This window comes from Indicator indicator, chromosome 22 (assembly GCF_027791375.1).
Source record: "Indicator indicator isolate 239-I01 chromosome 22, UM_Iind_1.1, whole genome shotgun sequence".
Lineage (NCBI taxonomy): Eukaryota > Metazoa > Chordata > Aves > Piciformes > Indicatoridae > Indicator > Indicator indicator.
The window spans coordinates 5,704,520-5,732,020 of record NC_072031.1 but is presented as its reverse complement, the minus strand read 5'-3'; the positions used below and the strand labels follow the sequence as shown (position 1 = coordinate 5,732,020).

The window sequence follows — 27,501 nt, the reverse complement described above, 5'->3', positions numbered from 1 at the left end:
ACATACTGCCCAGCAGAGCCAGCTCTGCCCTCCATCCCCTGCTGGCCCTGTTGCCAGGAGGAGCTGTTATGGATGACACTTTCCTGGCTGGCAGCACTTCTGTGACCCTGGGAAGTGTTTCTTGGCTCAGAGGAGAAGCTGAGCAGTGATCAGATAGCACAGGAGCGTGTCTCAGGAGAGATTCCAGGCAAGGCTCCCATGTGGGGATGAGCTGGGCTCACAGCAACACCGACTGGATTCTGCTCCTCAGCAGCAGGAAAAGTCCTTCCCTGCTTTATTTTCCATCAGGAAGGCAGAAGCCTTTTGACTCCACTGGCTGCTTGCTCCCAGCAAGCATGGGGAGCAGAGGGGTGGATGATAAGATGGGTGGACACCACCCACAGTGAGGTCAGGGAGCAGTTGTGTGCCAGCAGCACAGGCTGTGCTGGTGCTGCTGACACTTCCACACATGTGGGAACAGCAGCAGGACATGCCTGGAGCCCCCACCACACCCACCCCCCACCTGGCAGATGGTGCTGCTGTCCCCAGGGGTGACAGAGCCCTGGCTATGCCACTCATCAAGGCCTGGGCACTCCTGGTGAGGGCAGCCACCCACCCTCACACACTGAGCACCAGCAGCAGGAGCCACCCACGGCGTGGAAGGCAAAAAGCAGCCACAGCAGTATGGCCTTAAGGTGTTTTTATTTCTTTTTCTCTGGTTTGTGAGGAGGAGATCCCCAGACAGTTTAAATACAGTGGCCACGCACGACTCTCGGATGAAAGCAGCAGTGGGCAGCCTGTGCCCTCACAGCCTGCCCGCTGGCACCAGCCCGGCCTGGGTGGTGGAAACAGCTCCTGCAGAGACACAAAGCCCATGGGGTCAGGATATCGTCATGAGAACGACAATCTCAAGGCACAGAAGAAGTGGGTTGGGCAGAGACAAGATGAGCTGAATGCCAACAGCAGGCAGAGGAGGAGATAGGACTAGAGGAAATGGTCTGAAATGGTGCCAGGGGAGGGTTAGGTTGGAGAGTAGGAAAAATTTCTTTGCTGCAAGGGTGGTCAGGGAATGGAACAGGCTGCCCAGGGAGGTGGTGGAGTCAACATCCCTAGAGGTGTTCAAGAAATGGTTTAATGGCCATGGTGGTGTTGGGCTGATGGCTGGACTCGATGGTCTTAGAGGTCTCTTCCAACCCAAACCATTCTGTGACTCGAAGGAGCCCATGGGCTCCTCAAATCACCCAGAGTCTCCTCTTGGCATAGAGAGCAGCAAAGGGGCACAGATCCCCCTCCCTGAGCAAGGAGGGGAGTGGGGGGGAAGCCAGCAGCACACACAGGAACAAACAGGGCCACGGATGTGGCCTGAGGCCACTGCTCATTTCCCCTGCAGCCCCAGAGCCCCTCTGAGTACTGCCTCCAGTAACCCTTTCCTGCCCACTTCCTTCCCTGCTCCAGTGGGGAGGGAAGGAGGAAATGTGGCAGCTGGGAGCTGTGATGGTCACACCCCTCTGGAGGAGCCTCCCCACAGGCCCTGAGCAGCACCAAAAAGATGGACCTGCAGGATTCTGATCAATTCCTGACCTGATAAAAGCCCTGGGGAGAGTCTGAGTGCTTCAAGGGCCATGCAGGCAGAGATGGGAGGTCACCAAGCTCCACATCCACCTTCTGACAGCAGATTCCTCAGAAATCCCAGCATCCCAGCATGGTGAGATTGGAAGAGACCTCTGGAGATCACCCAGTCCAATCCCACTGCTCAAGCAGGGCACCCACAGCAGCTTGCCCAGGAGCACAATGCCCAGCTGGGTTTGCAATCTCTCCAGACAAGGAGACTCCACAACCTTTCTGGGCAGCCTGGGCCCAGGGCTCCAGCACCCTCATGCCAAACAAGTTTCTCCTCCTGCTCAGATGGAACCTCCTGGGTTCCAGTTTGTGCCCATTGCCCCCTGTCCAGCATTAGGCACCACTGACAAGAGTCTGGCTCAGCCTCTTGATCCCCAGCCTTCACCTCTTACTGAGCACTGATTAAATCCCCTCTCAGGCTGCTCTCAGCCTCTCCTCCTCACAGAGATGCTCCAGAACCCTCGGCACTGGACTCTCTCCAGTACTTCCCTATCCTTCCTGAACTGGAGAGCACAGAACTCCAAATGTGACCTCATTAGGGCAGCCATAGAGGGAGAGAACCTCCCTTGACCTGCTGGCCATCCTCTTCTTCATGTCTCCCAGGAGACTGTTTGCCTTTTTGTCCACGAGGACACATGGATGGCTGATGGACAACTTCCTGTCCACCAGGAAAACACCCAAACTTCATCCTTTCTGCTCAGAGAGGGCAGCTGTGGCCAGCTCCCTCCCAGACTTGCTGGACTCCCACCCACCATACAGCCACACCATGAGCTGGCACCTCACACCAGACACCCCCACAAGCTGGCACCACACACCCCCACGAGCTGGCACCACACACCAGACAGCCCCACAAGCTGACACCACACACCCCCACAAGCTGGCACCACACACCCCCACAAGCTGGCACCACACACCCCCACAAGCTGACACCACACACCCCCACGAGCTGGCACCACACACCAGACAGCCCCACAAGCTGACACCACACACCCCCACGAGCTGGCACCACACACCCCCACGAGCTGGCACCACACACCAGACACCCCCACAAGCTGGCACCTCACACCAGCCACCCACCACCCAGACGCTGACAGGAGCACCCTTCTACTCACCTGGCTTTGCAGCACACTTTCTATTCATAGACATCTTTCTTATCTGCAATGTAATCTACAATCTCTTGTGGACACATCAACTTCTCTGCATCTCCATCAGGAATCTCAAACCCTGGAAGCAAAGGCAGATGTTCAGCCCCACACAAGAGAAGCAGGAGTGAGGCTGATTGAAGCAGCCTCTGCTGACTCAGGGACTGCTCAGAGCCAAGGCTGCAGCACTGCAGCTGCTTCTGCCTCTCACTACACTGCTGCTGCACAGGGGACCAGGCAGATGGGGCAGGGAGCTGGTCTGCTGCTGCCTTAAAGCCACCACCACCCTCCCAGAGCTCCAACAGCCATGGTGTCAGACAGGATGGAATGCTCCTGGTAGCTCCAAGCAAGATGAAGCCTGTAACCCTCAGGTTTGGAGCCTGCTGTTGAGAGCTTATAGACCAACAGCTCACACAGAGCCACAGCCAGCATAAAAAGGCTCTTGGAGGTGGAACTGGTCAGAAATGGATTGGAGAGAATGAAATGTCCTTTTTGCTAGTCCTCAGGGAAGAAGTCCACCCACAGTACCCAGTGATAGATTAAACACAGTGTTAGGAAATGCACTGAAAGTGAAATTGAAAACCCAGGCTTTAGAGTGACCAAACCCCAGGAACTTCTGTGCCCCAGTGTGACAAATCAGGCAGCTACACCAGAATGTCACAGCTTTAAACGACAGCAAGAAGAAAGCCAAAATAAAGGAAAAAAAAGAAACCTGGGAGACAAGGAAGGGAAAAAAAAATTAAAAATCACTTTTTTTTTTCCCCTTTCCTAGTAGCATCAAGTGTTGAAGATGAAAAAAATTCTGGTGAGGAAAAACGTGGAATATCTCTGCTTTCACAAAGAAGAGCCAAGACCACCACAACCTCAGCCTTCATAACAGATACAACATCTGCTGGCCTCATAAGACACTACTGCCCCCCTGCCCAGCACCACAAGGGCTGATGCTCAGGGGGTGTGGGGAAGAAAGCACCCAGTGCTCCCAGGGGCAGACAGAAGCCTTCTCCTGACCCTGCTGGTGCCACCAGCAGCCAGCACACATTCCTGCTGGTGGGAACGGCACTGTTTTCTGTGAACTACATCAGAGAAAAGCCAATGGGACTGCTCACAGGGAAGAACTAATCCTTGTTTGCTGGAGCTGCACTCAAGGATTAGTCAGGAGGTCGTGGTGAGAAGGAACGGCTCTGAATTACCAAATTCATCTTCCATAGCCATGATGATTTCCACTTGGTCCAAACTGTCCAAACCCAAGTCTTTCATAAAATGGGATTCAGCTGTGAGCTGGGGGAAGAGAAATCGAAAATTATTTGGCTGCATCCATCTCAGTATAGCAGAAGCTACGCTCAGAACAGCCCTTGGCCTTGCCGGGCCTCCCGCTGCCCATCACCTCCTCCCTCCGCAGAGGCACCTGCACCGCCGAGCCTCGGCCACTGCGGCTTCCGAGCTCCGTCTGCGAAGAGCGGCTGCCCGGGGCCGTACGGTCCCCCCGCCCCTGGCCCGGCCCCACTCGCCTTCTCCGGGTCGATCTTGTCGTACAGCTTGAGGACGTAGAGGACTCGTTCCTTGATGTCAGACAAGGTCAGGGGCGGCAGTTCGGAGAAGCGGCGGCACGTCGGCCAGGCCGCCCGCGGTACCTACGAGAGACCGGGCAGCGGCGGGCAGCGGCGGGCAGCGGCGGGCAGCGGTGGGCAGCAGCGGACGGCCCTCCCCCCGCTGCCCGCCAGCTCCTGCCCGCCCCGGGCAGGCCCTTACCTGCGCTAGCAGCTGCGACAGCGGCGGGAACTCGCATGGCGGGGCCTGAAGGCGGCGGACACAGAGGGTGGCGAGCGCGGCGGAACGCGGTGCGAGTGGCGGCGGCGGCCGGGGCAGGAGGCGGCGGACACAGGCCGAGAGGACACGGGCCGCCATGGTGACCTGTTCCCAGCGGGCACCGCGCCGCGACCGGCAGCCCCCGCGGCGGGGCGGGACGCGGCCGGCACAGCGGCCCCTGGCGGCAGGCACTGCGGTCCCTGGCGGGGCGGGCACAGCGGCCCCTGGCGACAGGCACTGCGGTCCCTGGTGGCGGGCACAGCGGTCCCTGGCGGCGGGCACAGCGGTCCCTGGCGACGGGCACAGCGGCCCCTAGCGGCCGGAGGCAGACGCACCTCCCACGGTGTCTCGGGCAGGGCGCCGGGCACGGCAGGGCGAGGGGCAGGTAGCTGCGCATGACACGGCACTGGGCAAAGCTCCGGGTACAGCACGGCTCAGGGCAAAGCCTCGGGCATGGCATGGCATACTCTCGAGCAGAGCCCACAGGCATGGCCTTGGGCACAATAGGGCACCGGGCACAATAGTGGCAAAGCACCAGGGATAGCATGGTCCTAGGGCAGAGCCCTGGGCATGGCACGGCAGGAGGCACAGCCTTGGGCACAGCGCAGCAGCAGACACAGAGTCATTCCAAAGCCAACAGTTTTAATGTCATTGCACACACCACAGCGCCCAGCAGCACCTTCCTGGTGCCCCTCTCTACCCCTGCCCTACACACCCTGATACCCTGAGTTGAAGTGCCAGGCTCCAGCAGTAGTGCCAGTTCTCATCTCCATCAGGCCACCCATAGCTGGGGCTGCCGGTACTGGTACAGGCAGACAGTGCCATCCTGCTGCCCAGCCAGCAGGCAGGCACCAGTGGTGGCCCAGCGAGCCAGTGCCCAGTTCCCTGCTGGGCCTGGGGGCAGCAGGGCTGTGCACTGCCCCTGCAGCAGGTCCCAGACCATGATGGCACCTGATGTCAGCACGGCTGCGGCCAAAGCCTCCTTCACGTCACCCTCCAGGTACCTGCGGGCACACACAGAGAGTCACCTGCTGCCAGCCACAGCACTATCACATCCTTCCTGACAGGGGATTTCAGCCAGCTGCAAGGAGCCAGGTTGTGGCACCTGCTGTGCCTTCAGGACACCTGGGGTGAAGGATGTCAGGACAACCTGGACAGCCCTTGGCACCCTGCATTGCCAGCCCAACCCCAGCCCTGTCCTGGGCTGATCCCCAGTAGTATGGGCAGCAGGGGCAGGGAGGGGATTCTGCCCCTCTGCTCCACTCTGCTGAGACTCCCCTGCAATGCTGGGGCTAGCTCAGGAGTTCTCAGTACAGCAGAGACCTGTTGGAGCAGGGCCAGAGGAGGCCAAAGCAATGCTGGGAGGGCTGGAAGCTCTCTGCTGTGAGGCCAGGCTGAGAGAGTTGGTGGTGTTCAGCCTGGGGAAGAGAAAGCTCCAGAGAGACCTTCTGGTGGCCTTTCAGTGCTGAAAGGGGCTAGGCAGAAAGCTGGGGACAGACTTTTGAGCAGGGCCTGTTGTGACAGGACAAGAGGGTATGGCTTGAACTGAAAGAGGGAGATTCAGACTGGAGAGAAGGAATTTTTTACAGTGAGGGTGATGAGACTCTATGCAGGTTGCCCAGAGAGGTGGCATATTGCTGGAACCATTCCAGGTGAGGTTATTTGTGGCTCTGGGCAATCTGCTCCAGGTGCAGATATCCTTGCTGCCTGCTGAGGGGTTGGAGTAGGTGACCTTTAAAGGTCCCTTCCCACCCAAAGCAGTCTGTGACTCTGTGATAATCCTCCCCCAGTCTCAGAACATAAACACAAACTCCTCAACAAGCCAAGATGTCCATCCACTCATTTTTGTGCACATCCATCACCACGCTTCCTATGTCAGAGCATCTCAAGGCTGAGCCCTGAAGCCCTTACTCTTCAAAAATCTCCTACTCTTCCTTCAAGACACAGGAAGGAAAAGGTCATCTCCCTGCAGACACAGCTGCTTAACTCAAATAAGCTGCAGAAGCACAGCACGAAGGCTCAGCACACCTCACCCACGGACGTTTTGTTGAGGGGGGCTGCCTGATGAACCCAGGCACAGCATTTCCCCAGTAGCATTGTGGGGGCGACACAGACAAAAGCAGCAGCAGAGTGCTGCTGTTTGTGAGCAGAGCCCTTGGTTAAGGCCAGAGCACAGAGGTCAGCACACAGCTGGGCTTGGGAAGCAGGCAGGAAGCAGCCAACTCCCTCACCCCATGCCCGCAGCCACGGATGCAGCCTCCTTATCGCCAGCGAGATGGCAGCTGGCTCCCTGCCCGCAGCACTGCTCTGCTCCTGGGGCACTTCTCCCCCAAAGCACCTCCCAGGGGTCACACAGCCAACCCCAGCAGCATCCCCCAGGTACTTGCCTTCCCGTGTGGCCTGGTGGGAGGGAGGAGGACATCACCCCCCTGCTCCTGGCGGTGGTGGGGTTGAAGGCCAGCAGGCGGAACGCAGGGTTTCCACAGGACTCGCTCTCTTTGGCGTGGGGGTGACTTAAAACAACAAACAGAAGGCCCTGGTACACAGAGGGGGAAAAAAATACATCACTCAAAACAACAGCAGGAGGGAAAAAAAACCCACACAGAATTTTCCAAAAATTAATTGCCAGTTTCTCTCTGTAGTCACAGCCCTGGGGACAGCGAGGCAGAGGACAGAACTTGGTTTACTTTCCTTATCAAATTAGATAAAAGCCAAAGCAGCTGCTGACTGATAAGGGCTGATGCAATCCAGCAGAATGACAGCTCAGGACCCAATGGATTTGGGCACTTACCTTTCTGCCTGAAAAAGCTAAACTTGCTGGAGGATGAGAGGACATTTAAAGTAAAATCTCTGTGCCTCATTCTAATCCCGAGGAACTTCAAAATCAGCAGCATTCTGAGGAGCCACAAAATACCCTGGGACAGATATTCCAGGGAAGTTTCCAAAAAGTCTGACTCAGGCCATCATTATCAGACAAGACATTCTTGTCCCTGAAGGTTAAATGCCCACTGAAAACTATCAAATCCTTGATAAACCACAAAAATCCACTGGGAATCACTGCATAGGTGGAAGTGAGTGGCAAAGAACCATCAGTAGGAATCTTGGTGTTAAGCAGTTCCTGTCCTCAGGGAGGTTAAGTAGATTACAACCACTTCCCATCAGTTTTCCAACAACAGCAGCAACCCACTGGGAAATGGAAGAGATTTCCCAAGCTTCTCAGTGCTTCCCACATGCCAGATGGGAAGCTGCTTTGGAACACCTCTTGATGCCTCACTCTCAATTTATTAGCTCACTGCAGAAGGGCTAAGGATTCCAGGTAGCCACTAGTTAAGCCATTTGCCTTTGGAATCTCTTCAGTGTATCTAAAGAGAGCTGGTGCTTCACTCCCCTGTAGAGAGCCCAGTCCCTCCAGTCCCCACCACTGCTGGCCAGTGCAGCACAAGCATGTCCCCTGTGCTGGTGCCAGGTACGTACGGAGTCGGAGTACGCCCGATGGCAGATGGAAGCTGGGTAGGAATAACCAATGTGCATCTTCTTCAGGAGCTGGCCTGTCTTCAGATTCCTGCAGTGGGTGAAAAGCCAATTTCTGACTACATTTCCATCCTCTGCTTGTTGTTTTCTAAGCACAGTAACACCACTACAGGAGGCAGAGACAGCTTTGGTTCCACACAAACCAAACTAGGAGAAGGGGCCAAGGGAAGAGATGTGATGCCAAGGACTGTGACACCCAAGCAGCAGGAAATTCTAGCTGTGTAGCTCCTTCCCTGTCTGCCTGACTGCACAGAAGTCAGGGCCACACTGCAGGCCCTTTGACAACTGCCATTCACAGCTAAGTCAGCAGCCCACCTGCCCCACTCTGCAGCTGCCACAGCCACCCACAAGCTGAATCCTTTAACTGCAAGGGAACACTGACCAAACAACAATGCTGTTCACTGCAGTGGTGCCAACCAGGGCCTCTCTTATTCCTTCCACTTCAGCAAAAGCCAGAACAGTTTCTTCAGGGGGCATCAGAGTCTGTCCATCTGTGCTCCTGAACAGATTAGCAAAGGAGAACAGGCAGTCAGAAGAGTAAAGCACATGATCCGTACTCAGCACAACTCCAGAAAGAAGAGGAAACTCAACTCTACTACATCTGAGATGTTTCCTGACTTGACTTCCACCTGCCACATGGAGACACTCCAAAACCAGAGGACTCACCTCCCTGTCTCTGAAAGTGACACTATTTCCACTTGCTGCTCTTGCACGGTCCTGCTGCTGCTGACCAGCCTCCTGTCCTTCAGCCCAAGAACAGCTTTTATGGTCCCAGTTTTGACTACTGATTGCTTGAATGAGTCATTCTCAGAAGAATAAAGCAAGAGCCTGAATGAAGAGAGAAGCACACCTAATGACAGAAGGAAGAGTAACTCAGATAGGCCACAGCATAGAGAAGTAAGCACAAATTCAAGCAGTCTGCCACCCCTTGAGGTAAAAACAAGCCTTTAGAGTTGATTTTAGAAATCCCTTCTGTATTTTCCAACTGTTAAAGCACCTGAAAAAGTGAGACAGTAGCAAGAGAGAATTTGAGCCACTACACAAGAGGAGAGTTAAGCTGCAGCTGTTCAGGATGCAAAGGGCTTGTAAGAAATAAATACAAAACCTTATTTCTCCAATCTCCAGCTCTCCCAGTGCTACACACACGACATTACAGGTGTCTGGCAGAGGAACAATCTGGATTAGAGGAACCTAGGACAGCAAAACAGGAATTCAGTGTCAGCCACAACCTCCATTTGACTTGATTTCCATTTTCTAGTGTTTCAAGCTAAATGACACAGAGCAGAAGTCATTTTCAAATCCCTCTACTTGAACAGCTGAAGCCTCTGATGATTTTTTACCTAATTAAACAACCCTTGTTGATTCAAGAGACAAAAGTGTCTCCAGGGAGCACAAGAAGAAAGAGTAGAAGCCAGTGGCTGAAGTGCAGCCACCATTCAGTACATGAAACACCTAACTGTAGCAGGAAACACACAGCCACATGAGCTGCTGGCCTCCTCCAGCAGCTCTGCAAATCTTTCTCCTCTGCTGCCTGATGGAATGAAAAATTTATGCTACCTAAAGAACTTAACTTGGACCCAAGACTGCAAGTTCCTTGTAGACCTAGCCCATGGGACAAGAAAGTTGCTCTAAGCTATGTAAAGAAGGGTTATGTTTGTACCTCTCCAAGATGCCAGGTGTGGACCTTTCCCCAGCAGTCAGAGGCCAGAGGCTTCCACAGGGAGACACAATTCTCACAGGCAGTCACCACACACAGTTCTCTGCAGCCAGCTGCTTCCCACCACGTGGTGCTCACATCCACGGCACAGGAACTCGAAGAATCCTGTCCAAAACAAAACCAGGGCTGGTATTCTTCTGACAGACATGGTTATCCAACCTGGACCTCCAGTCCAACCCACTGAACAGATACCTGATGAGATCCCACCTTTAGCTTGGATACAAGCTGCAGGCTCTCCTCTGCTGGGCCATGATGCAGCTCTGCAGCCAGCTGTTCTGCTTCAGCTTTTCTCTGCATGAGCAAGTAAAGAATGAGGATAACTCAACTTTAAAACTACACTCAGCACCTGCAAGAACAAGGCACAAATGGGAATTCAGGCTGCATGCCCTGCTGGACAGCTGTGGCAGGACTACCTCTTTCTGTACTCTCCTATCTTGGGAAAACAAGAAACCCCAGGCAAGGTATTTCCTGGTTTTGCCTGAAAATTGTCTGTTAGCACCACTTTGCATCTCTCAGCCTTCAGAGATAAGTAATTCTCCCAGTACCCACCCTGCATGTCAGTCATTTAACCTCTTTTACCAGCTCCTAGTTGAAAACTTCCTTTAAGGTCCCACCACCACCACCACATGGGACCAGAAACTCCTTGATCATACATTGCACAGATGCCTGCTGCACTGAAACTCCAGTTCCATCACACAGGACTGTAAAGAATTTGCTCTTGGGGTCAAAAGAAGAAAGCCAAACATTCACTAAGTCAGCCAATGGACAGCCTGCAGGGCTGGCCTGCAAAGAAGTCAGGGGAGGCTCTGGAAAAGGGAATTCACCCTCAAAACCAATGATTTGTTCCCCTTGGCAGAGGCCAGCTGTTACCTGCCCAGGAGAAGCTCTGCAGGATCTCTGCTGTTCACCCTCTGACTGCTGATCCTTCTCCAAGGCCACAACCTCACCAGGTTTATCATCAGGACCTCTTTCAGCTTCTGAAGGAAACGTTGTACCTCGTTCCTCCTCTCTTCCAGCAGATCCCACAGCACAGCTGTCCAAGGGCAGCAGGAGGGTAGAGTCTTTGCACTCCCCATCACCCACAACCTGGGCAGATGCTCCTCTGGAGGAGCTGGGGCTCACCTGCAAGGGGGGTGCAGAAGGGGCACTGGGGAAGAGCTCAGCCTGTGCTGATGGTAGGACAGCTGGGGTTGCCCCCAGGACAGGAAAAATGGATGAGGAGATCTGAGTCTCAGACTGGGTGGGAGCACCAGGCAAGACAGTCCCCATGGGAGTAAACAACAGTTCATGGGTGGAAAGCTCCTTCCTGCAAGTTGGGCCTTCTGTAGGAGGTAACCTGGGCAATCCATGTTTGAGGGGTGAAACCAAATTACTTGTGGGAGTTTTTAGTTCTGGATTCATTTGTGCCTCTTGCCGGTCCCCTGAAGCCACACTATCTCCAACTACACTAGGAACAAAAACCTCCAACTCATTCACAGGGGAAGAATCTAATTTCTCAAGTTTTAGTTGTCCAAACTCCTCATCTGGCAAGTGGAAGTCTCTGATACCCAGCTTGGAGGCCAGCCACTGGGGACTGCGGAAGGAGAAGGGAGAGCTGCAGGTATTGGAGTCCAGAGCAGGGAGGCCAAGGGAAGCAGGGCCCTCTGAACCTGCTGGAAAGCTTAATCTTCTTTTGCTGACATCTAGACAAGGAAATGACAAGAACACAAGAGAGAACATCACACTATAACATAACCAGGGACAAGCCATTCCAGAATCCCTCATCCAGTGCCATTTAATCTATTTAAACAAAAATAAACCAAGCTGTGCTCCTCTTGGCACATGGCAGTGGCAGTTTTCTGGAAGATACCACCTCCCCAACTGCTCTGCATCAACCCTTCAGCTAAAACATCATTGCCAAAGCTGCCAGCACCGAGCAAGTGGCTTGGGCAGTTTGTTTGGTTTGGTTTTCTCCCCACACTTTCTCTTTCCACAATATTCACAGTCCCTCAGGCTGTGATGCTGCTCTTTGTAGCCCTAAAATCCTCCCAATCACTAATGGGCAGATTTAGCTAAAGAAACAAATTCACACTCATGTGCTGGAAAAATCAGCTCCAGCATGCACAGAAGTCTCTGCAACAGCAAAGGCAGCTGAAGAAGTCCTCAGCACTGCTCCTCACCCATGCACTGCTGTTCACTCCCTGTCACTATGCCAAGGCAGAAGTTTCTGGAGCTGTTCAAGGCTCATGGACACCACAATCACCTACATTAAAAAAAAATACCTCTTATTTAAAGAGATAATCCACATCAGATTGTGTTGGATGAAAGGCCATGGCAAGGTGTGAAGAGCAGTGCCCACACTGCCTGGGATGTTCCTCTGCCTTGCTCCTGGGCTGTAGTTTCAGGAGTGCTGACATTTGATGGTACCTTTGGAGGCTTGAGTGGCTCTCTGCCTTGTGGAGGAACGTAGAGAGCGGCGTGGAGGGACAGGAATCAGTAGTGGCTGCTCAGCCCCACAGGCTCCTTCCATGTGGTGATTCCCAACACGCTCCATGGGCTGTTCACCAGCCTGACACACAACTGCGCTGGCTTCCAGATCTCTGATGTGGTTGGGAAGAGTTTCATTCCCTGGCTTCAGAGAATCTCTGCTCTGAAGTGGATTCTGAAGCTGTTCTGACAGAGTCCTACAGCGTATGCCAAGCCCTTGGCTTCCCCCAGGAGGGTCAGCACCTGCCAGCTGTGTGGCACAGGTCCCTCCTGCCCCTTCAGCCCCAAGAGCTCCAGCAGCAGGTGGCCTTCTCTCATCTGAGGACAGTTTCTCAAGGTTAGCCTCCCAGTTCTCCTTCTCGCTCTGACCCTCATTTGACAGCAGACTGCTGCGTTCCCCTGGTGTCAGGAGCTCCAAACTCTCCAGAAGCTCCTGTGACAGCTGCTGCACAGGGGGGCTGAAGGCAGGCCTTCTGCTGCCCTTCTGCTTCTGCTGTGATCGTCTGCGGTCTCGCCTTGTGCTGCTGACACTGCTGGGAGAAGCTGATGCCAGGGAAGCGTTGCTGCCACTGGACACAGGAAGAGATTTGTGAGGACTGCCCGAGTTTGCTGGCTCGTTTTCTGCTGCAAGAAAAGGGAACGGCGTCTCCAAATTGTTTTCAGCTCTTTCCTGGGAGGGGAGATCTGAATTTGCATCTTTCTGCTTGCCCTTACTTCTCTGACCTTTCTTACTTCTGCCCAGCTGGCTGAGAATCACAGCGTCCAGGTCCACTTTCCTCTGGCAGCTGGACATGCGTCGAGTTGTCCTGACGTAGTATTCCACCGGGAAAAGAAGTCCCTCAACCACAGTGCAGGAGTTCAGTGTGCTTTCAGCTGCCACCTTTTCTGGCCAAGAAGGCTCAGACTGAACTTCAGGCTGTTGATTCCCTGGCAGTTCTCTGGCACTGCCCACTGAAAGATCTGTAGGAAAGGGATTTAAGCTCTTAGCATCCCTCTGATTGGGGGTTTCTGCTTGGTGGCTTTTGCTCTCATTGGTCATGGTGCTATCTCCATCAGCAGGCAGCACTTCATTTTCTGACATCAGATCCAAGAGCCTCTGCAGGTCTCCCTGATCCTCACACACAGTCTCACCATTCATTTGGTTTATTACACTGGAGGATTCTTTTCCTCTGTCCTCGCTGGTGTCAAGTAAAACAGAGTCCCTGTTCTCTGAACGTGGCCCTGTACGCTCACAGTGATCAGATGTGGCCAGAGCACAGGGGGACTCAGGCTGCCAGACGTCCCTTGGTGCAGACAGGAACAGCTCAGGCACTCCTGGAAGGTCACTGTCATCAACCACATCTCGGATAACCCCCAGTGCTGCCTCAGGAGGTGTGCAGCTGCTTCCTTCTCTCTGCTTAAGTACTTGTCTGGAAGCTCTGTCAATGTTTTCCTCAGCCTTTGGAAGGCTGCTTTGCCTGAAGACAGGTGATTGAAGTTCCTCTGTCCTGGCCATTTGATTTCTCACCATTTCTTCAGTGCTGATTCGATGCACATCAGGTGCTGCTTCCCTCTCTTCCAAAACCACAGCCTTTGTCCGTCTCCTCAGCTTCAGCAAGCTGCTGGAGCTTTGGGACTTTTTCCCCTCAGGGGCAGGCCTCACAACTCCCCAGCTTTGCTGGCTGGGCTGTGAGCTGGCCTGCAGCTTAACCTCAGCCTCATCACTGGAGCAGACAGGAACACCTTTAAACGTTTGCTTCTCTGTGTCAAGATCAGAGCAGGCTTTAGTCTGTAACTGAGAGGTTTCATGCTTGTCAGCACAAGGAGATACCTTATCTCTAGAACCTGTGGGAAAAATGTCACATGTGCAAAGCACTCCCAGCAAAGTCCTGTCCAAGAAAAACATCGCACAGCAAAACAAGGCAGTTTGTTAAGGAGGGAAAGAGTGGGACTGTACAAAGGGAATCAAAGAGCACTGAGACCTGAGGAGGAGGATGAAAGCTGAGATGTTACTGCTATTTATGACTCAGGAGCACTGGAAGGGCTCGAGGTAGGTTTGGGGACAGTGGATGTGGCAGCAGCCACAGAGGGGACAGCAAAGCAGGGACCTGGGTTGTCAGCAGAGCTCGGGTCCCTCTTCTGCTCATTAGGGTTAGGGCTCGGGAGTGAGATGGGAGCTGGGCTGTTCCTCCCCATGCCTCGCCCGGACCCACCACTGGCCGAGCACAAGGGCAGCACAGGACGGCTGGGAGGCCCTCCGGGGCTCCCGCTGACCCGCCCTGGAGCGGGTGGCCACCTGTCGAGTCCTACCTGCGGGGCTCCGCTCTTCCTGCCGCCCTCCTTCCGCCGCCGTGCACTGGCCGTGGCTCCTGGCTCGCTCTGCCCGCCGTGCCCGCTGCGGACACAACACCGGCGCAGGGCTAGGACCAGCCTCCCGGTACCTCCTCCCGCTCCTGGCCAGGCCGAGCTCCCCCTATCCCAGCCCGCCCCGCTCACCCGCAGCCGGCTGACGGTCTCGCTGTACTCCCTCCGCAGCAGCGCTAGCTTCTCCCTCAGCTGCAAGTCACAAAACACACCGGGTTCGCACTACCGCGCCGGGTAGGCACTACCGCGCTGGGCCCGCCGGACCGCCCCGCTGGCTCCCGCCCAGCGCCGCACCTTCTCCTTCTCGGCGCCACTGAGGGATCCTCCGCCTGCCGCCTGGCCCGGCCCCTCTGAAGCCGGCGGTCCCGCCACGGCTGCGGCTCCCCGGGTAGCCGCCGGTTCCCTTAAGGCTGCCGGTCCCGCCATGGCTACCTCCCGCGCGAAGCGCGCGGCACGCGGGCAGTGCGTTCCCATAGCAACCGAGCCGCCATAGGCCGCGACGGCGGAAGTGACGTCTGGCGAACGGAAGTGACGCATAGGAAGTCGGGAGGGGCTGTGCGGAAGCGGCGTAGCCGTCATGGAGCTGAGCGAGATGCTCTACAACAAGTCCGAGTACATCGAGACGGTGCGGGGGGTTGGGGAGCGCAGGAGGGGGTTGGCTGGGGCGGTTGAGGGGACAGGATCGGGCCCTGCCGGCCTCGCCTCGTTGAGGTGCTGGGGTATCGGGCTGCGGGAGGGGACGGGGCCCAGGCAGTGACCCACCCGTTCTCCCCACAGGCATCCGGCAATAAGGTGAGCCGGCAGTCCGTGCTGTGCGGCAGCCAGAACATCGTTCTTAACGGCAAGGTAGGTGGCGAGGAGGGAGGGATTCCGCCGCCCTGGTACCTCGCACATTCTGGCAGCTCGGGTGGGTGGTAATGGAGCGCGGCCGAGCCGGGGTGTCCCTGTCACCTCTGCATTGGCACCCACGCTGTTCCACTATCCGCTGACAGCCGCTGTAGCTGCGAGGTACCAGAGCTCTGTTCACTGAGACCACCAACAGAGTTTCTTTGCTAGCAGATCATGGTCCTTTTATCCTGTTTGTGCTTACGCTTTTCATTGTCTTCGTTCACTTTGTGCAGCTTACTGGCCACAGCACAGCTGATGGTTCCAGGCTCCTTTGCCCTTGTTTTGTTCTCGCTTTTCTTTTGACTAAAAGAAATAATCTTGCTGGAGAGACCTGATCTCTGCAGAATTCTGCATGATGACTGGTAACAGGGGTAGAAGCTGGAGCTCATTTGTCTCTTTTCTCCTGCAGACCATAGTTATGAATGACTGCATCATCCGTGGTGACCTGGCAAACGTTCGGGTTGGCCGGCACTGCGTGGTGAAAAGCCGCAGCGTCATCAGACCGCCCTTCAAGAAGTTCAGTAAAGGGTAAGAGGTTCCCTCCTGTTAGGGAGACTGAGGTTAAAATCCATATACCTACAAAAATACACCAGCTTGGCTGAGATCTGTAGCCAGAGAACTGTGTTCCTTTTGCAGTGATTTGCAGAAATATGTCCCTCTGAAACTGCCTCTGCCCTTCAGCCCCTGGGAGGGAAGGGCTGGGATGTATGAAAATAGAGAGGTGAAGGACACGTCTCAATGTCTTCCTGTGGCTACTTTAGACATAGATGAGGAAGAACAGTTACTGTTCTAGCCACCTCTGTCACAGCTGGAGGTGCAGCTGGAGGTGGAAGGCTCCAGAGTGTGATTTGGTCCTGATAGTGATGTGGGTCAGCCTGGTGTACACCTGAACAAATAACTCTCCTGTCACAGGGTGGCTTTTTTCCCTCTGCACATTGGTGATCATGTCTTCATAGAAGAGGATTGTGTTGTCAACGCAGCCCAGATTGGCTCCTACGTCCACATAGGCAAGAACTGTGTCATTGTGAGTGCCATTCCTCAGTCTTTCCTTTGAACTCGGAGTACTCTTGAAGCTTTGTAAAAGCAGCAAGAGGTCTCTGCACCAGCTGTGCTGTTTCTGCTCCTTTTCCTTCTCCACAGAAAATGATGCTTTCAGTTTGGCTTGTCTAAGGATAGTGGGTTCACCTGAGTGTTGTGTGGAAAATCCATCCCATCATACTGTCCCTCTGGCTGAGAGGACTGTGTGGGGAAGGCCTTTCCATGCAGGGCAAGTGCAGTTGTGTGTCAGTAACACAAAATACAGAAGGTTCCTGGCTGCTGAGTCAGAGAAGGCTTTGCTGCCTTGGCTCAGGCTGTAGGCTCCAGTTTCACACTGCCATGTGTCTGTCTGTGTGTTAGTCAAGAGCAAAGGGATGGTTCTCCTCAAGAAAGACAACAATTCCATTCAGTTGGGAAGAACATTCTGCCAGGGTGATTCTTCCTGCGATCCCTTACACAGAAGGTGTTTTGAGTAGTTCGGCTTGCTGAAGTTCAGGTCACTTCCAACACTGAATGCTTCAGCTGTTACTGGTAAGTAGTAACTTTGTCTAATCCCTGGTGTAGGGTCGGAGATGTGTTTTGAAAGACTGCTGCAAGATCCTAGACAACACGGTGCTACCTCCTGAGACAGTGGTCCCACCTTTCACCGTCTTCTCAGGCTGCCCAGGTATGTTCCCTCCAGCTTCCCTCAGGTGGAAGCATGGCTACCATCAATATTGTTGTTTTAAGAGAAGATGGCTATGACAAACTTGCCTGTTAGCATTTAGTGCCAAGGTGTGAAGATGTAGGGCACTTGGTGAGCTAAGTCAGCTCATTTCTGCTTTCTCTTGGGTAATGCTGATGGTCAAACTCTTCTTCTTGTAGGACTCTTCTCTGGTGAGCTCCCGGAATGCACCCAGGAGCTTATGATCGATGTTACAAAGAGCTATTACCAGAAGTTCTTGCCTCTCACTCAGGTCTAGTAGCCTCTTTACCACCTTTCAGAGCAGTAAAGTCACACAGGGGCATCCTGGGGGCAGGGAGTGAGATCTTCTTACTGGGACCAAGGCACAGCCCCTCCACTGGGTCTCCAACACTAACGGTCTGGCCAAGCTGTCCCTTGTGAAGCTGCTGTGTCATGTTGGTTAAACTTTGTACACCCATCTGAATGTAATTCATCCCATCCTGTCTGAACTGTGCTGTTAAATGTTCTAGAGCTGAGGAAGCTGATGGATTCTTTGCAGGGCTGCATCTCCTCCTTGCAGCTGGGGAGCAAGGCAGTTGACAGCATCTGCTCTGCAGCCTGCGTCTTTCATGCCAGCTATGTTCCTACCCCAAAGCCAGGGGAATGATGTGTGCTGGAAGCAGTCTCACCCTAGAGCAGCAGTGCTGTGGCTGAGATGTGGGTTACAGGCAGTTACCAGTGTTGATCACATCCAGGGCTTTCCTTTGGGAAAATACCTGCTCCTTTGTAGGCCTGCATGTGAGGTGGTTGGATAGGCTATTCTTTTTTTTCCCAGTGGACTGAGATTCTCTCCCGTAGGGACAATTCAGCATTCTGGGATTTGCTTTAGGACTTTTGGCTGACATTGAAACCTTTATATGCCTTGCTGACAGGACACTGCTTAGGTTTGAGCTCTTGAAGCTTACATCTGTCCTGTGCTCTCCTCCACCACCTTTTTGTGGCTTTTGCATGTTCTGCTTCCTGAATATTGCAGACCTTGAGGAGCCAAAGGGCTTTGAAAAGAGGATTTCCATGTCTCTCTCAGCATTCAGTGCAGCAGAAAGTGGAGAATTCAAAGCAGAAACTGGAGCTGGGTGAGAGAATGCTGCAGTTGCTTCCAGTTATTACCCACAGTGTGTATCTGCAGGAAGCTCTTTGCTGCTTTGTTGCATTACAAAATGTAAGAAAGAGAATCAGATTTGGTGGAAAGAGTGAACATTTCACTTTGGACTTGCAGTAGTGCAGGAATAACTCTTGCTGGGAGCAGCTCTGTGAAAGCTGGAGGCTGCTGACTCTTGTGTGTCCCTGACTCAGTGCCAGACAACTGGATCTGCCTGCTCTGGATGTGTTCTATCCAAGCTTAGCATTGTCCTTCTCTAGCTATTGAAACTAGGGCTCCTGTGTGTTGTAGTTTGGCAGTGGGAGGCCAGCAGGTGCGAGGTTCTGTGGTAGGAGTGTGGCTGAGGCCCTGGAGCCTGCAGCTGCTCTGTGTGATGCAAAATGCTGAGACACCTTCAGTAGAAACAGCCCACAAGTGCCAGAGTGTGTAGTGACCACTGCTCATCCAATGTAAACCCCCTGACTGGTTTGTTTGTATTTTTACTGTATGTAAATTAAAGCCTCTTCAGTTGTTCAAGTGACTCAAGGTTGTGACTCTTCCAAGCAAACTTTAGAGTGAGGTCCCTGCTCTGCTGAGGCACGTGGGCCACAGTCTCTTGGGCATTCTTGCAAGGTTTATAGAATAGAATGGTGTCACAGACTGGTTTGGGTTGGAAAGGACTAGATAGTCCCCCCAGCAGTGACCAGGCACAGCTGCAACTAGAGCAGGTTGCTCAGAGCCCCAAACAACCTGACCTGGAATGTTTCCAGGGAAAGGGCATCTCCCACCTCTTCGGGCAGCCTGGGCCATGGTCTCACCACCATTCACTTTGGGAACGTTGCCATCAGCTGTCTCCCGTGGCCAGGCAGCCACCTGTGTTGGTTCAGGGGGGCTGTGTGTGCCATGTGTCTCACCTCAAAGTTTCAACACCACATAGCACGTTTCACTGGGATTGCTTGAGGAGCAGCCACATCTGGGCAGCATGGAGCTGGGCTGTGACAGGGGTGGGAGGAGGCTGCCAGGTTAAGGAATGTGAGTCTGAGAGGGCAAATGGGCTGGCAGCTGCAGAATTCTGAGTGATGCCTTTCCACAATCCATGGAGCTATGTGACTGCACCATTACTTGAGCATTTCTTGGCCTGCTTTTCCAGCAGGCTGAGCCAACCCACCTGCCTGAATTAAACCCTCTTCTGTTGTCTCTGTTAAGGTGGCCTCGGCCAGGGCCTAACACCAAGCCGCCACTGAAGATCTCAGACACCCAGCACTGTTAACATTCCTTAGCTCTGGCCACTTTATCCTGTCCTCTGAAGCGTCCCTCTGACCAGGGCTCACCTCTACGCCTCTGCCAGCTCCGGAAGATGGAGTCAGTGGGTTGCAGCATCCTGCCCAGTTCCCCATGGGCCACTCACTCCAGCGCAGCACACTAAACCCTGGCTTCCAGGAGAGGCCTTTGTATAGCCACAGTGGAGCTGCAGCTGCATGGGGTGGCATGGTCCTCAGGGAGGGAATTCCCAGGAAGCCCCTTCCTTCAGGAATCCTGTACAAACACTGAGCACTCCAAACACCAGCTCGCTGTTGTTGTGTCATTGATCCTGAGTGCTTGGTTCCAGTTGCTCCGAGCAGGGCTGAGCATAGAATCCTACAATTGTTTTGGTGGGAAAAGACCTCTGATCATTGAGTCCAACTGTCCAGCTAAGACCACCGTGGCCATTAAACCATGTTCCCATGTGCCAAGTCCACATCTGATGGGCTGTGCTGCTCTTATCTCAGGATGTTCTCACACACCTCCTCTTCCACCCCATGTCCACTCTGGGCTGTGAGAGACACAGATCCTGATGGCTCTGCAGATTTGCAGCCCTTGGTGTAGGAACAGGCTTCGTGTAGGAAAAGGCTTTGTGTAGGAACAGGCTGTGCAGGAAGGTGAGGAAGCCAGCAGTTGAATGGAGGCCACGTGTGCTTGGTGTGGAGCAGAATTTCCCAAAGTGATCCCAGGGAGTAACAGCTCAGCTGCTGAGCTCTCTAAACTACCCCAGAGCCATCAATGGCTCGTGTCACTAGCTGAAGGTCAGCAGCACCCACAGGGCTAACACCTTGACAAAGCACAGGAAATGCTGGCCAGGACCATCTGTTCTTGTTAGCCAGGGATGAAAGAATTTGCTTTCACTGCTGGGCAAGGGAGGCTATGCGAGGTGGAGGCACTGTCCTCATCCCGGTGACAGCCCTGTGGGATCACCTGTCCCTGGAGGCTCAGAGGCCAAAGTGCTGTTAGTGGTTCTGTGCTGTTTTGGCTTGATGCAGTGAAGTGCTCAGAGAATCCCACAGTCATTGCTCATGGTGAGTGGTGTTGGGAGTGCAGAGCTCTGCAAGCCTGAGCTCTGTAAGCCTAGGGAGTCTCGGGAGAGGAGGAGGAGACACGGTTCACGAAGTCATACATGGCTGTGTTGAACTGGGAAATGTCACCCTGGGTGACGAGGGAGAGGCTGAAGATGCCACCAAGACTGTGTGTGTGCGGATTCCACAGAATGGAAATCAGCAGAAGGACCCGGTCCTGGGGTGAGCGTGGAGACCTGCTAGAGGTCTCCCTGCTCCGGATCCCTGCCTGGCTCCGGAGAACCGTTACCGGAAGCCGCAGGGAAGTGACCAGGCGAGTTGCGGCTTCTCTTCCATAAAACTCACGCCGGGTACAACCCTATCACGAGTGTCCCGACACAAACCGCCTGTCGCCACGCGCTCGGCACTCTCCCCCGCTGTCCCGGGGCCTGCGGGCCCCCACTTCTACCGGAGCCACCTGGCCGGGCCGGGCCGGGCCGCGCCGACCCGAGCTGGAGCCGGCGGATGGAGTCCGCGCGCCTGCTGGCGGCCCCGCGCGTGTCCCGCTCGCACCGGAAGCACCAGCCCGCGAGCTGCCGCCACCACCGGCCCTCTCCGCACGAGCTCTGCGCTTCCGGCTCCGCCCCCAGCGCTCCCATGGTGCCCCGCGGCGGGCGGCTTGGATTTTAAGTCCTTTCAGCCAATAGGGAGCGGCGGCCGGCGCGTAACGTCCCGGAGCCGTGTTTGAATCGGGCAGCGCCTGCCGCTGCTGTGCCCGCTGTCTGCTCCGGATCGCTTTTGCCTGCTTCTGCTCCTCCTGTCCGTTCCCGGCACCCCTCCTGTTCCTCAGCACCCAGACCTGACCCAGCCATGAGCGCGGCGATTGGGAATGCGGCGGTTGGGAATGCGGCGGCCGTAGTTCGATCGACGGCCGTAGTGGAGCCGGCCCGCACGGGCAGCTCGGCGGCGACCGGCGGGAAGGAGGTGCCGAAGGTCCTGGTGGACCCGCGGACCCGGCGTAGCTTTGTGCGCGGGAGGTTTCTGGGGAAGGGCGGCTTCGCCCGGTGTTACGAACTGACAGAGGCAGAGAGTCAAGAGGTGTTCGCGGGCAAGGTGGTGCCCAAGTCGCTGCTGGTGAAGCCGCACCAGAAGGAGAAAATGTCCATGGAGATCGCCATCCACCGCAGCCTGGCCCACCGCCACGTCGTCGGCTTCCACGGTTTCTTCGAGGACTCCAACTTCGTCTACGTGGTGCTGGAACTCTGCCGCCGCAGGGTGAGGGGCTGGTGCAGGGGGTGGGGGGCGGCGGGACACCCCTGGAGGAGGGGAGCGTGTCGGCTTCTCCCATTACTGACCGTTCCTCCCGGTACTGACTGTTCCCGCAGTCGCTGCTGGAGCTGCACAAGCGGCGGAAGGTGTTGAGCGAGCCCGAAGTGCGGTACTACCTGCGGCAAACCATCCTGGGCTGCCAGTACCTGCACAGCAGCCGCGTCATCCACCGCGACCTCAAGCTGGGCAACCTCTTCCTCAGCGATGACATGGAAGTCAAGATCGGTAGGTGCTCCTGACGCTATGACCCACCAGTCCCCCCTGCTCCCTGGTTGCCCCATGGCCCGGGGACCAGCCTTTCTGGCCATCTCCAGTCGTACCCCATCTCCCTGTTTCTCCCAGGTGACTTTGGCCTGGCCACCAAAGTGGAGTATGATGGTGAGCGCAAGAAGACCCTGTGTGGGACTCCCAACTACATTGCCCCGGAGGTGCTGGGCAAGAAGGGGCACAGCTTTGAGGTGGACATCTGGTCCATTGGCTGCATCATGTAAGTAAAAAGCCTCATGTGGCCATGGGACCGGGCAGTCCCTGCGATCATGGGCTTGTTGGCCCTTGTGGGTTTTGGTGTGTGCCAAAGCTTTGGGTGTGTTGTCTCTGGAGCACTAGCCCTGGCACTTCCTAAAAGCCTCTACTTCCCTAATTGGAACTTTCCTCAGGGAGCACCAGATCCCAGCCTCCCTTCTCTGGGGGCAGGAGCCAGGCACATGCCACATGCATTTGTGCTCCTGTGTGGCTGATGTTGAGTGCGTTCTTTCTGCCAGGAAAACCCTGGGGTGTGCTTAGGATGGGGTCCCTTCTGCACATGGGTCTCATTTGCACTCACATTTCCCTGTAAACACACAGGTACACTCTGCTGGTGGGAAAACCACCCTTTGAAACCTCCTGCCTGAAGGAGACATACATCCGCATCAAGAAGAACGACTACACGATCCCCAAGGTATGCTGCTTCCCGTGGGAAGGCTCTCTCTGTACCTTCCCACTCACCTTGCAGCAATTCCTGTCACCCTCTACTGCACAGTCCTCTTCCTGGCACTTAGTGAATTCTCACATGTCGGTGATATGGTTCCTGTTGTGGAGTGTTGGGAAGGGGAGGTCTCAGTTGATGGAGTGAATCCATAGGGCCACAGCTTCCTCTTGGAGAACCAGCAGCTCCTCTATAATCCAGCAAAATCCCAGCTGGGCAGTTGGTATGTAGGGTTAAATGGGATGTGATCAAGACCATGAGGTCCAGGCCATGTCTCCAGCTCACCCTGCTGCTGTTGATACGGTTTTGCCAAAGCTGATTTTAGGCTTTGCCTGCCCTCAGCTGCCAGCTCTCCATCATCACCCATTCCCTTTCCTCAGATGTGCATCCTACTCACCTGGCTCATGCAGGAGCTCTGCTCCAGGCACAGCTTCCCCAAGGTTGCCCCATTTGCTGCTTGTGCAAGTTGTCCCCTCTGACCCTTTTCTGCCAACCCTGCTTGTGTCCCCTTAGCACATCAACCCTGTAGCTGCTAACCTCATCCAGAAGATGCTGAGGTCTGACCCTGCCACACGCCCGACCATCGATGAGCTGCTGAGTGACGAGTTCTTCACGTCGGGCTACATCCCCACCCGCCTGCCCACCAGCTGCCTCACCATGGCACCCAGGTTCTCCCTTGCTCCCAGTGGGCTGGAGCTGAATGGGAGGAAGCCACTGACTGCTCTCAACAAAGGTGAGAGTGAGGGTTGGGAGGTGAGACTGAACCACAGGGCTGGTGGGAGCCTGCTGGTGCATCCAGCACTGTCAGTGGGGGATGTGGTGCTGCCTGCCCACTTCTCCCACTTCCTACAGGGAAATGGGAGCATTTTGTGAGTGAGAGGGAGGTCTCCTTGCCCAGAGCTGACACAGGGAGAAATGCCAGCACTATAGCACTGGGCTTTGGCACTATGTGGCCCTGGGCAACCTGCTCTAGTTGATGTCCCTGCTGACTGCAGGGGTGTTGGACGAGATGACCTCTGAGTGTTCCTTCCAACCCATGAAATCTATGGTACCTCACATGTCTCCTGAAGTTTGGGTAGAAGGTAACTCTGGTGCCTTGAGGACCCTGCTCATACCTCCATGTGCTTCTCTTTCCTGGCCAGGACCAGACAGCCCTGCACTAGAGCACCTGCCTGAGAAGGAGGATGCAATGGGGCTGCAGGAGCTGGGCGATGCTGTGAACTGTCACTTGGCAGACATGTTGCAGCAGCTGACTGCACTCAACTCAGCCAAGCCTTCTGAGAGAGCCATAGTGAGGCAAGGTGGGTCTGGAGACAATTCCACAGCTATTGCCCTTCCTGGAGAAGTTACTTCTCTGTCTCTGAGAGACAAGCTGACCTCTACCTCAAACTGGAAGGCTGAGGGGCACTGTAGGAGCTACTTGTCTGTCTTCTTGCCCTGCTGGGATGCACAGGGTGCTGTGAAATGTCTAACAACTCCTTTCCCCTTTACAGAAGAAGCTGAAGACCCAGCCTGCATTCCCATCTTCTGGGTTAGCAAATGGGTGGACTATTCAGATAAATATGGACTAGGTAAATAACATGGGGCAGCACTTCAGCCTTGTCTGGCTTCTGAAGAGGCTGGGGGGAAGTGTTGTTTTGGGTATTGCAATGGTCTGGTCTTGTTCTTTAATCACAGTATCCCAGGGTGTGTGTCCAAGACCACCACTAGGAATGTTCCCAAATATCCAGTGAATTCAGAGCAGTGGTCACCAAATGTCAGCTCTGGCTGCTTTAAGGTGGAAAATGGCTAACTGCTGCATGAGATGGCTGCTCTGGCTCCACAGTGAGCTCAGGTACCTACTGAGGCAGCCAAAGCTGCTTCTGCAGCTGGTGAAGCAGCAAGAGAATGACACATCCAACGAGAAGAAAGTACCCCTAGATGCCCACAAAGAGGAGATTCTTTGACCTGGCAAGGATTTGGTGGGGTGGCTGTTTGGGACCCTCTGCTGCTGTATTTCACACAACCAGTGGTTCCTTGTGTCTGAAAGCTTTGTGGCTCCCTTCTGAACTAGGTTACCAGCTGTGTGACAACAGTGTGGGAGTTCTCTTCAATGACTCCACTCGTCTCATCATGTACAACGATGGGGACAGCTTGCAGTACATCGAGCAGAACAGCACCGAGTCCTACTTCACTGTCAGATCCTACCCCCCTGCCCTCAACAAGAAGGTCAGTCTTGAGGACAGGAGCCCTCAGCTCAGGGGGTGGCCGCTCAGGGTGAGGCTTCTGCCAGCCCGCTTGGTCTTCAGCAGGGTGGGTTCCAGGGAGAAACATCTGCACACTGGAGATGCTGGCGTTCTGTGGGCATCCTTAAAGCTGGGTAAAACATGGCCCCGAGGACAGACACTGGCAGCTGTGCTCATTTCTGGTTTCTACCCGAGGCTCCTTTGTGAGCAGCTTCACAGAGCTGAGTGCTCACGAGGCTTGCACGTAGCAGAGTCAGAGAGCAGGCTGTGCAGGTGTGACCACCGGTGTGCAGCGACATCTCTGACAGATGGGAGGGTGCCACCAGCCCCTGTGGGTGGGGTCCTCCTGAGCCTGCCTGCTCACAGCCCTTGCCAATTCCCCCGCAGATCACACTACTCAAGTACTTCCGCAACTACATGAGCGAGCACCTGCTGAAGGCAGGCGCCAACATCACGCCGCGGGAAGGGGACGAGCTGGCGCGGCTGCCCTACCTCTGCACCTGGTTCCGCACCCGCAGCGCCATCATCCTGCACCTCAGCAACGGCACCGTGCAGATCAACTTCTTCCAGGTGAGCCTCTGCCCCGCCAGGGCTGCCGAGAGTCCGGCTGTGTGGGACATCAGGGCAGCGGGAGGGTAGAACCTGAGCTGGGCACCAGGAGGTTCCTCGCTCCCCTTGTTGGTGCCAGCCACCACTTCTCACTCAGCAAGGGGCTGTCTTTTATTCATAGATCCATAGAATGGCTTGGAAGGGTCTTAAAGATCATCCAGACCCAACCTCCTGTCACTAGACCAGCTTGCTCAAGGCCCCATCCAGCCTGGCCTTGAACACCTCCAGGGAGGACACATCCACAACCTCCCTGGGCAGCCTGTTGCAGTCTCTCACCACCCTCACTGTCAAGAATTTCTTCCTAATATCCAGTCTCAGTCTGCCCTCTTTCAGCTGAAATCCATTGCCCCTCATCCTGTCACTGCAAGCCCTTGTCACAAGTCCCTCCCCAGCTGTCCTGTAACCTCCTTCAGGTACTGGAAGGCTGCTCTAAGGTCTCCCTGGAGCCTTCTCTTCTCCAGGCTGAACAAGCCCAACTCTCTCAGCCTGGAGTCACAGCAGAGGGTTTCCTGGCCTCACAGCAGAGGGTTTCCAGCCCTCCCACCATTGCTGTGGACTCTGCTGACCCTGCTCCAACAGGTCCCTATGTCTCCTGTGCTGAGGACTCCAGAGCTGGCCCCGGCACTGCAGGGGATGTCTCAGCAGAGCACAGCAAAGGGGCAGAATCCCCTCCCTCCCATTGCTGTCCATGCTCTGGGGATGCACAACCAACCAGAATGGACAGAGCTGAGGAGCCAAAGAGGGACTCAGGAAGACCAGAACCATTTCCCAGCCACAAAATGTCAGCCCCAACTCCTTCAACCTGTTCCCCCAGCGGAGGTGCTCCAGCCTCTGCTGATCTTTGTGCCCTCCTCTGGCCCTACCCCAGCAGTTTGCACAGGCTTAGGTGGCCACTCGTGCCCTTCATCAACATGCTTCTGGATGCCCCTGGGCTGCCCTGGCTGCTGCCAGGACACTTCGTCCTGAGCAAAGGCAGGGTGCTCCGAGGGTGACGCCATGTCCTCTCCCCACAGGACCACACCAAAGTCATCCTGTGCCCTCTGATGGCTGCTGTCACCTACATAGACGAGAAGCGAGACTTCCGCACGTACAAGCTGAGCCTGATGGAGGAGCATGGCTGCTGCAAGGACCTGGCCACGCGCCTGCGCTACGCCCGCACCATGGTGGAGAAGCTCCTGGCTTCCAAGTCTGGCCCCATCCGCGTCAAGCCCACTGCTTAGCCCTTGCTCTGCGTGGACTTATCTGTCTGTGCCAACCTGTCCTGGCTGTGTGGATGGAGGGGGGCTCTGGTGGAGCCCCTGCTCATGTTGTAACCTCCCCTCACAGCTGGGCTCCACTCCTGGTTATGGTCCAGCAGCCACAAGAAAGCTCCTGATGCTGTGGGGACAGCATTGTTCCTTCTGCCTGCTTACCCGAAGGGCTGTTGTTCCCCACTCCTACTAGTCTGGTTTTTAATTGCACCCATTGGTTTTTTTCTAATGCTCCAAAGCCTGATGCCAGCACCAACCCTCTAGTTTGAGGCTCCTGGGCCCTCTCTGGAGAGAACAAAGTACAGGAGAGCAGGACTATCATGTAAGTTATTTGTGTGTGGCCATGCTCGTGCTCCAGGCCTTTGTTTCCTCTTGTGGACGTTCAGGTGAGACATTTTTAACAGGTCCAGGGTAAGACTGAGCAATTAGCCTTTTACTATTGAAATTTATCTACCTGGAACCTGAACTTCTTTTTATATTGCA

General features: G+C 55.0%; 4 protein-coding genes across 4 annotated transcripts; 2 read left to right on the top strand and 2 right to left on the bottom strand.

Moving 5' to 3' along the window:
• Positions 1–670: 670 nt before the first annotated feature.
• On the bottom strand, positions 671–4,646 carry NDUFAB1 (NADH:ubiquinone oxidoreductase subunit AB1). The gene is made up of 5 exons (XM_054391291.1): positions 4,491–4,646; positions 4,250–4,372; positions 3,932–4,019; positions 2,712–2,823; positions 671–834 (listed from the first exon to the last, which is right to left on the bottom strand). Exons 1-4 carry the CDS (start codon positions 4,644–4,646, stop codon positions 2,732–2,734), a joined length of 459 nt encoding a protein of 152 aa, XP_054247266.1. The 3' UTR covers positions 671–834; positions 2,712–2,731.
• A 673-nt stretch (positions 4,647–5,319) lies between these two features.
• Positions 5,320–15,183, bottom strand: PALB2 (partner and localizer of BRCA2). Its single transcript, XM_054391290.1, has 13 exons — positions 14,899–15,183; positions 14,737–14,796; positions 14,551–14,635; positions 12,202–14,085; positions 10,666–11,477; positions 10,003–10,086; positions 9,739–9,900; positions 9,184–9,269; positions 8,745–8,906; positions 8,461–8,577; positions 8,022–8,109; positions 6,935–7,083; positions 5,320–5,551 (listed from the first exon to the last, which is right to left on the bottom strand). Exons 1-13 carry the CDS (start codon positions 15,181–15,183, stop codon positions 5,320–5,322), a joined length of 4,206 nt encoding a protein of 1,401 aa, XP_054247265.1.
• Positions 15,182–19,559, top strand: DCTN5 (dynactin subunit 5). Its single transcript, XM_054390952.1, has 7 exons — positions 15,182–15,229; positions 15,382–15,450; positions 15,902–16,020; positions 16,405–16,516; positions 17,095–17,197; positions 17,395–17,486; positions 19,539–19,559. Exons 1-7 carry the CDS (start codon positions 15,182–15,184, stop codon positions 19,557–19,559), a joined length of 564 nt encoding a protein of 187 aa, XP_054246927.1.
• Positions 19,560–21,511: 1,952 nt separating this feature from the next.
• PLK1 (polo like kinase 1) lies at positions 21,512–26,988 on the top strand. The gene is made up of 10 exons (XM_054391288.1): positions 21,512–21,916; positions 22,027–22,195; positions 22,313–22,457; positions 22,814–22,907; positions 23,448–23,667; positions 24,077–24,235; positions 24,428–24,505; positions 24,988–25,142; positions 25,547–25,729; positions 26,782–26,988. Exons 1-10 carry the CDS (start codon positions 21,512–21,514, stop codon positions 26,986–26,988), a joined length of 1,815 nt encoding a protein of 604 aa, XP_054247263.1.
• The last annotated feature ends 513 nt before the right edge of the window (positions 26,989–27,501 follow it).

What these genes read in the sequence shown, in the direction of transcription:
- NDUFAB1 (XM_054391291.1), bottom strand. Translation starts at nt 4,646, where the DNA reads ATGGCGGCCCGTGTCCTCTCGGCCTGTGTCCGCCGCCTCCTGCCCCGG. An exon ending in TGTCGCAGCTGCTAGCGCAG is followed by an intron (nt 4,373 to 4,490) that starts GTAAGGGCCTGC and finishes GGTCTCTCGTAG; the next exon opens with GTACCGCGGGCGGCCTGGCC. An exon ending in ACAAGATCGACCCGGAGAAG is followed by an intron (nt 4,020 to 4,249) that starts GCGAGTGGGGCC and finishes CTCTTCCCCCAG; the next exon opens with CTCACAGCTGAATCCCATTT.
- DCTN5 (XM_054390952.1), top strand. Translation starts at nt 15,182, where the DNA reads ATGGAGCTGAGCGAGATGCTCTACAACAAGTCCGAGTACATCGAGACG. An exon ending in AGTCCGAGTACATCGAGACG is followed by an intron (nt 15,230 to 15,381) that starts GTGCGGGGGGTT and finishes TTCTCCCCACAG; the next exon opens with GCATCCGGCAATAAGGTGAG. An exon ending in AGTTCTTGCCTCTCACTCAG is followed by an intron (nt 17,487 to 19,538) that starts GTCTAGTAGCCT and finishes GTCTCTGTTAAG; the next exon opens with GTGGCCTCGGCCAGGGCCTA.
- PALB2 (XM_054391290.1), bottom strand. Translation starts at nt 15,183, where the DNA reads ATGACGGCTACGCCGCTTCCGCACAGCCCCTCCCGACTTCCTATGCGT. An exon ending in AGACCGTCAGCCGGCTGCGG is followed by an intron (nt 14,636 to 14,736) that starts GTGAGCGGGGCG and finishes TTGTGTCCGCAG; the next exon opens with CGGGCACGGCGGGCAGAGCG. An exon ending in TCACTTTCAGAGACAGGGAG is followed by an intron (nt 8,578 to 8,744) that starts GTGAGTCCTCTG and finishes TAATCTGTTCAG; the next exon opens with GAGCACAGATGGACAGACTC.
- PLK1 (XM_054391288.1), top strand. Translation starts at nt 21,512, where the DNA reads ATGAGCGCGGCGATTGGGAATGCGGCGGTTGGGAATGCGGCGGCCGTA. An exon ending in ACTGACTGCTCTCAACAAAG is followed by an intron (nt 23,668 to 24,076) that starts GTGAGAGTGAGG and finishes TTTCCTGGCCAG; the next exon opens with GACCAGACAGCCCTGCACTA. An exon ending in TGCAGATCAACTTCTTCCAG is followed by an intron (nt 25,730 to 26,781) that starts GTGAGCCTCTGC and finishes CTCTCCCCACAG; the next exon opens with GACCACACCAAAGTCATCCT.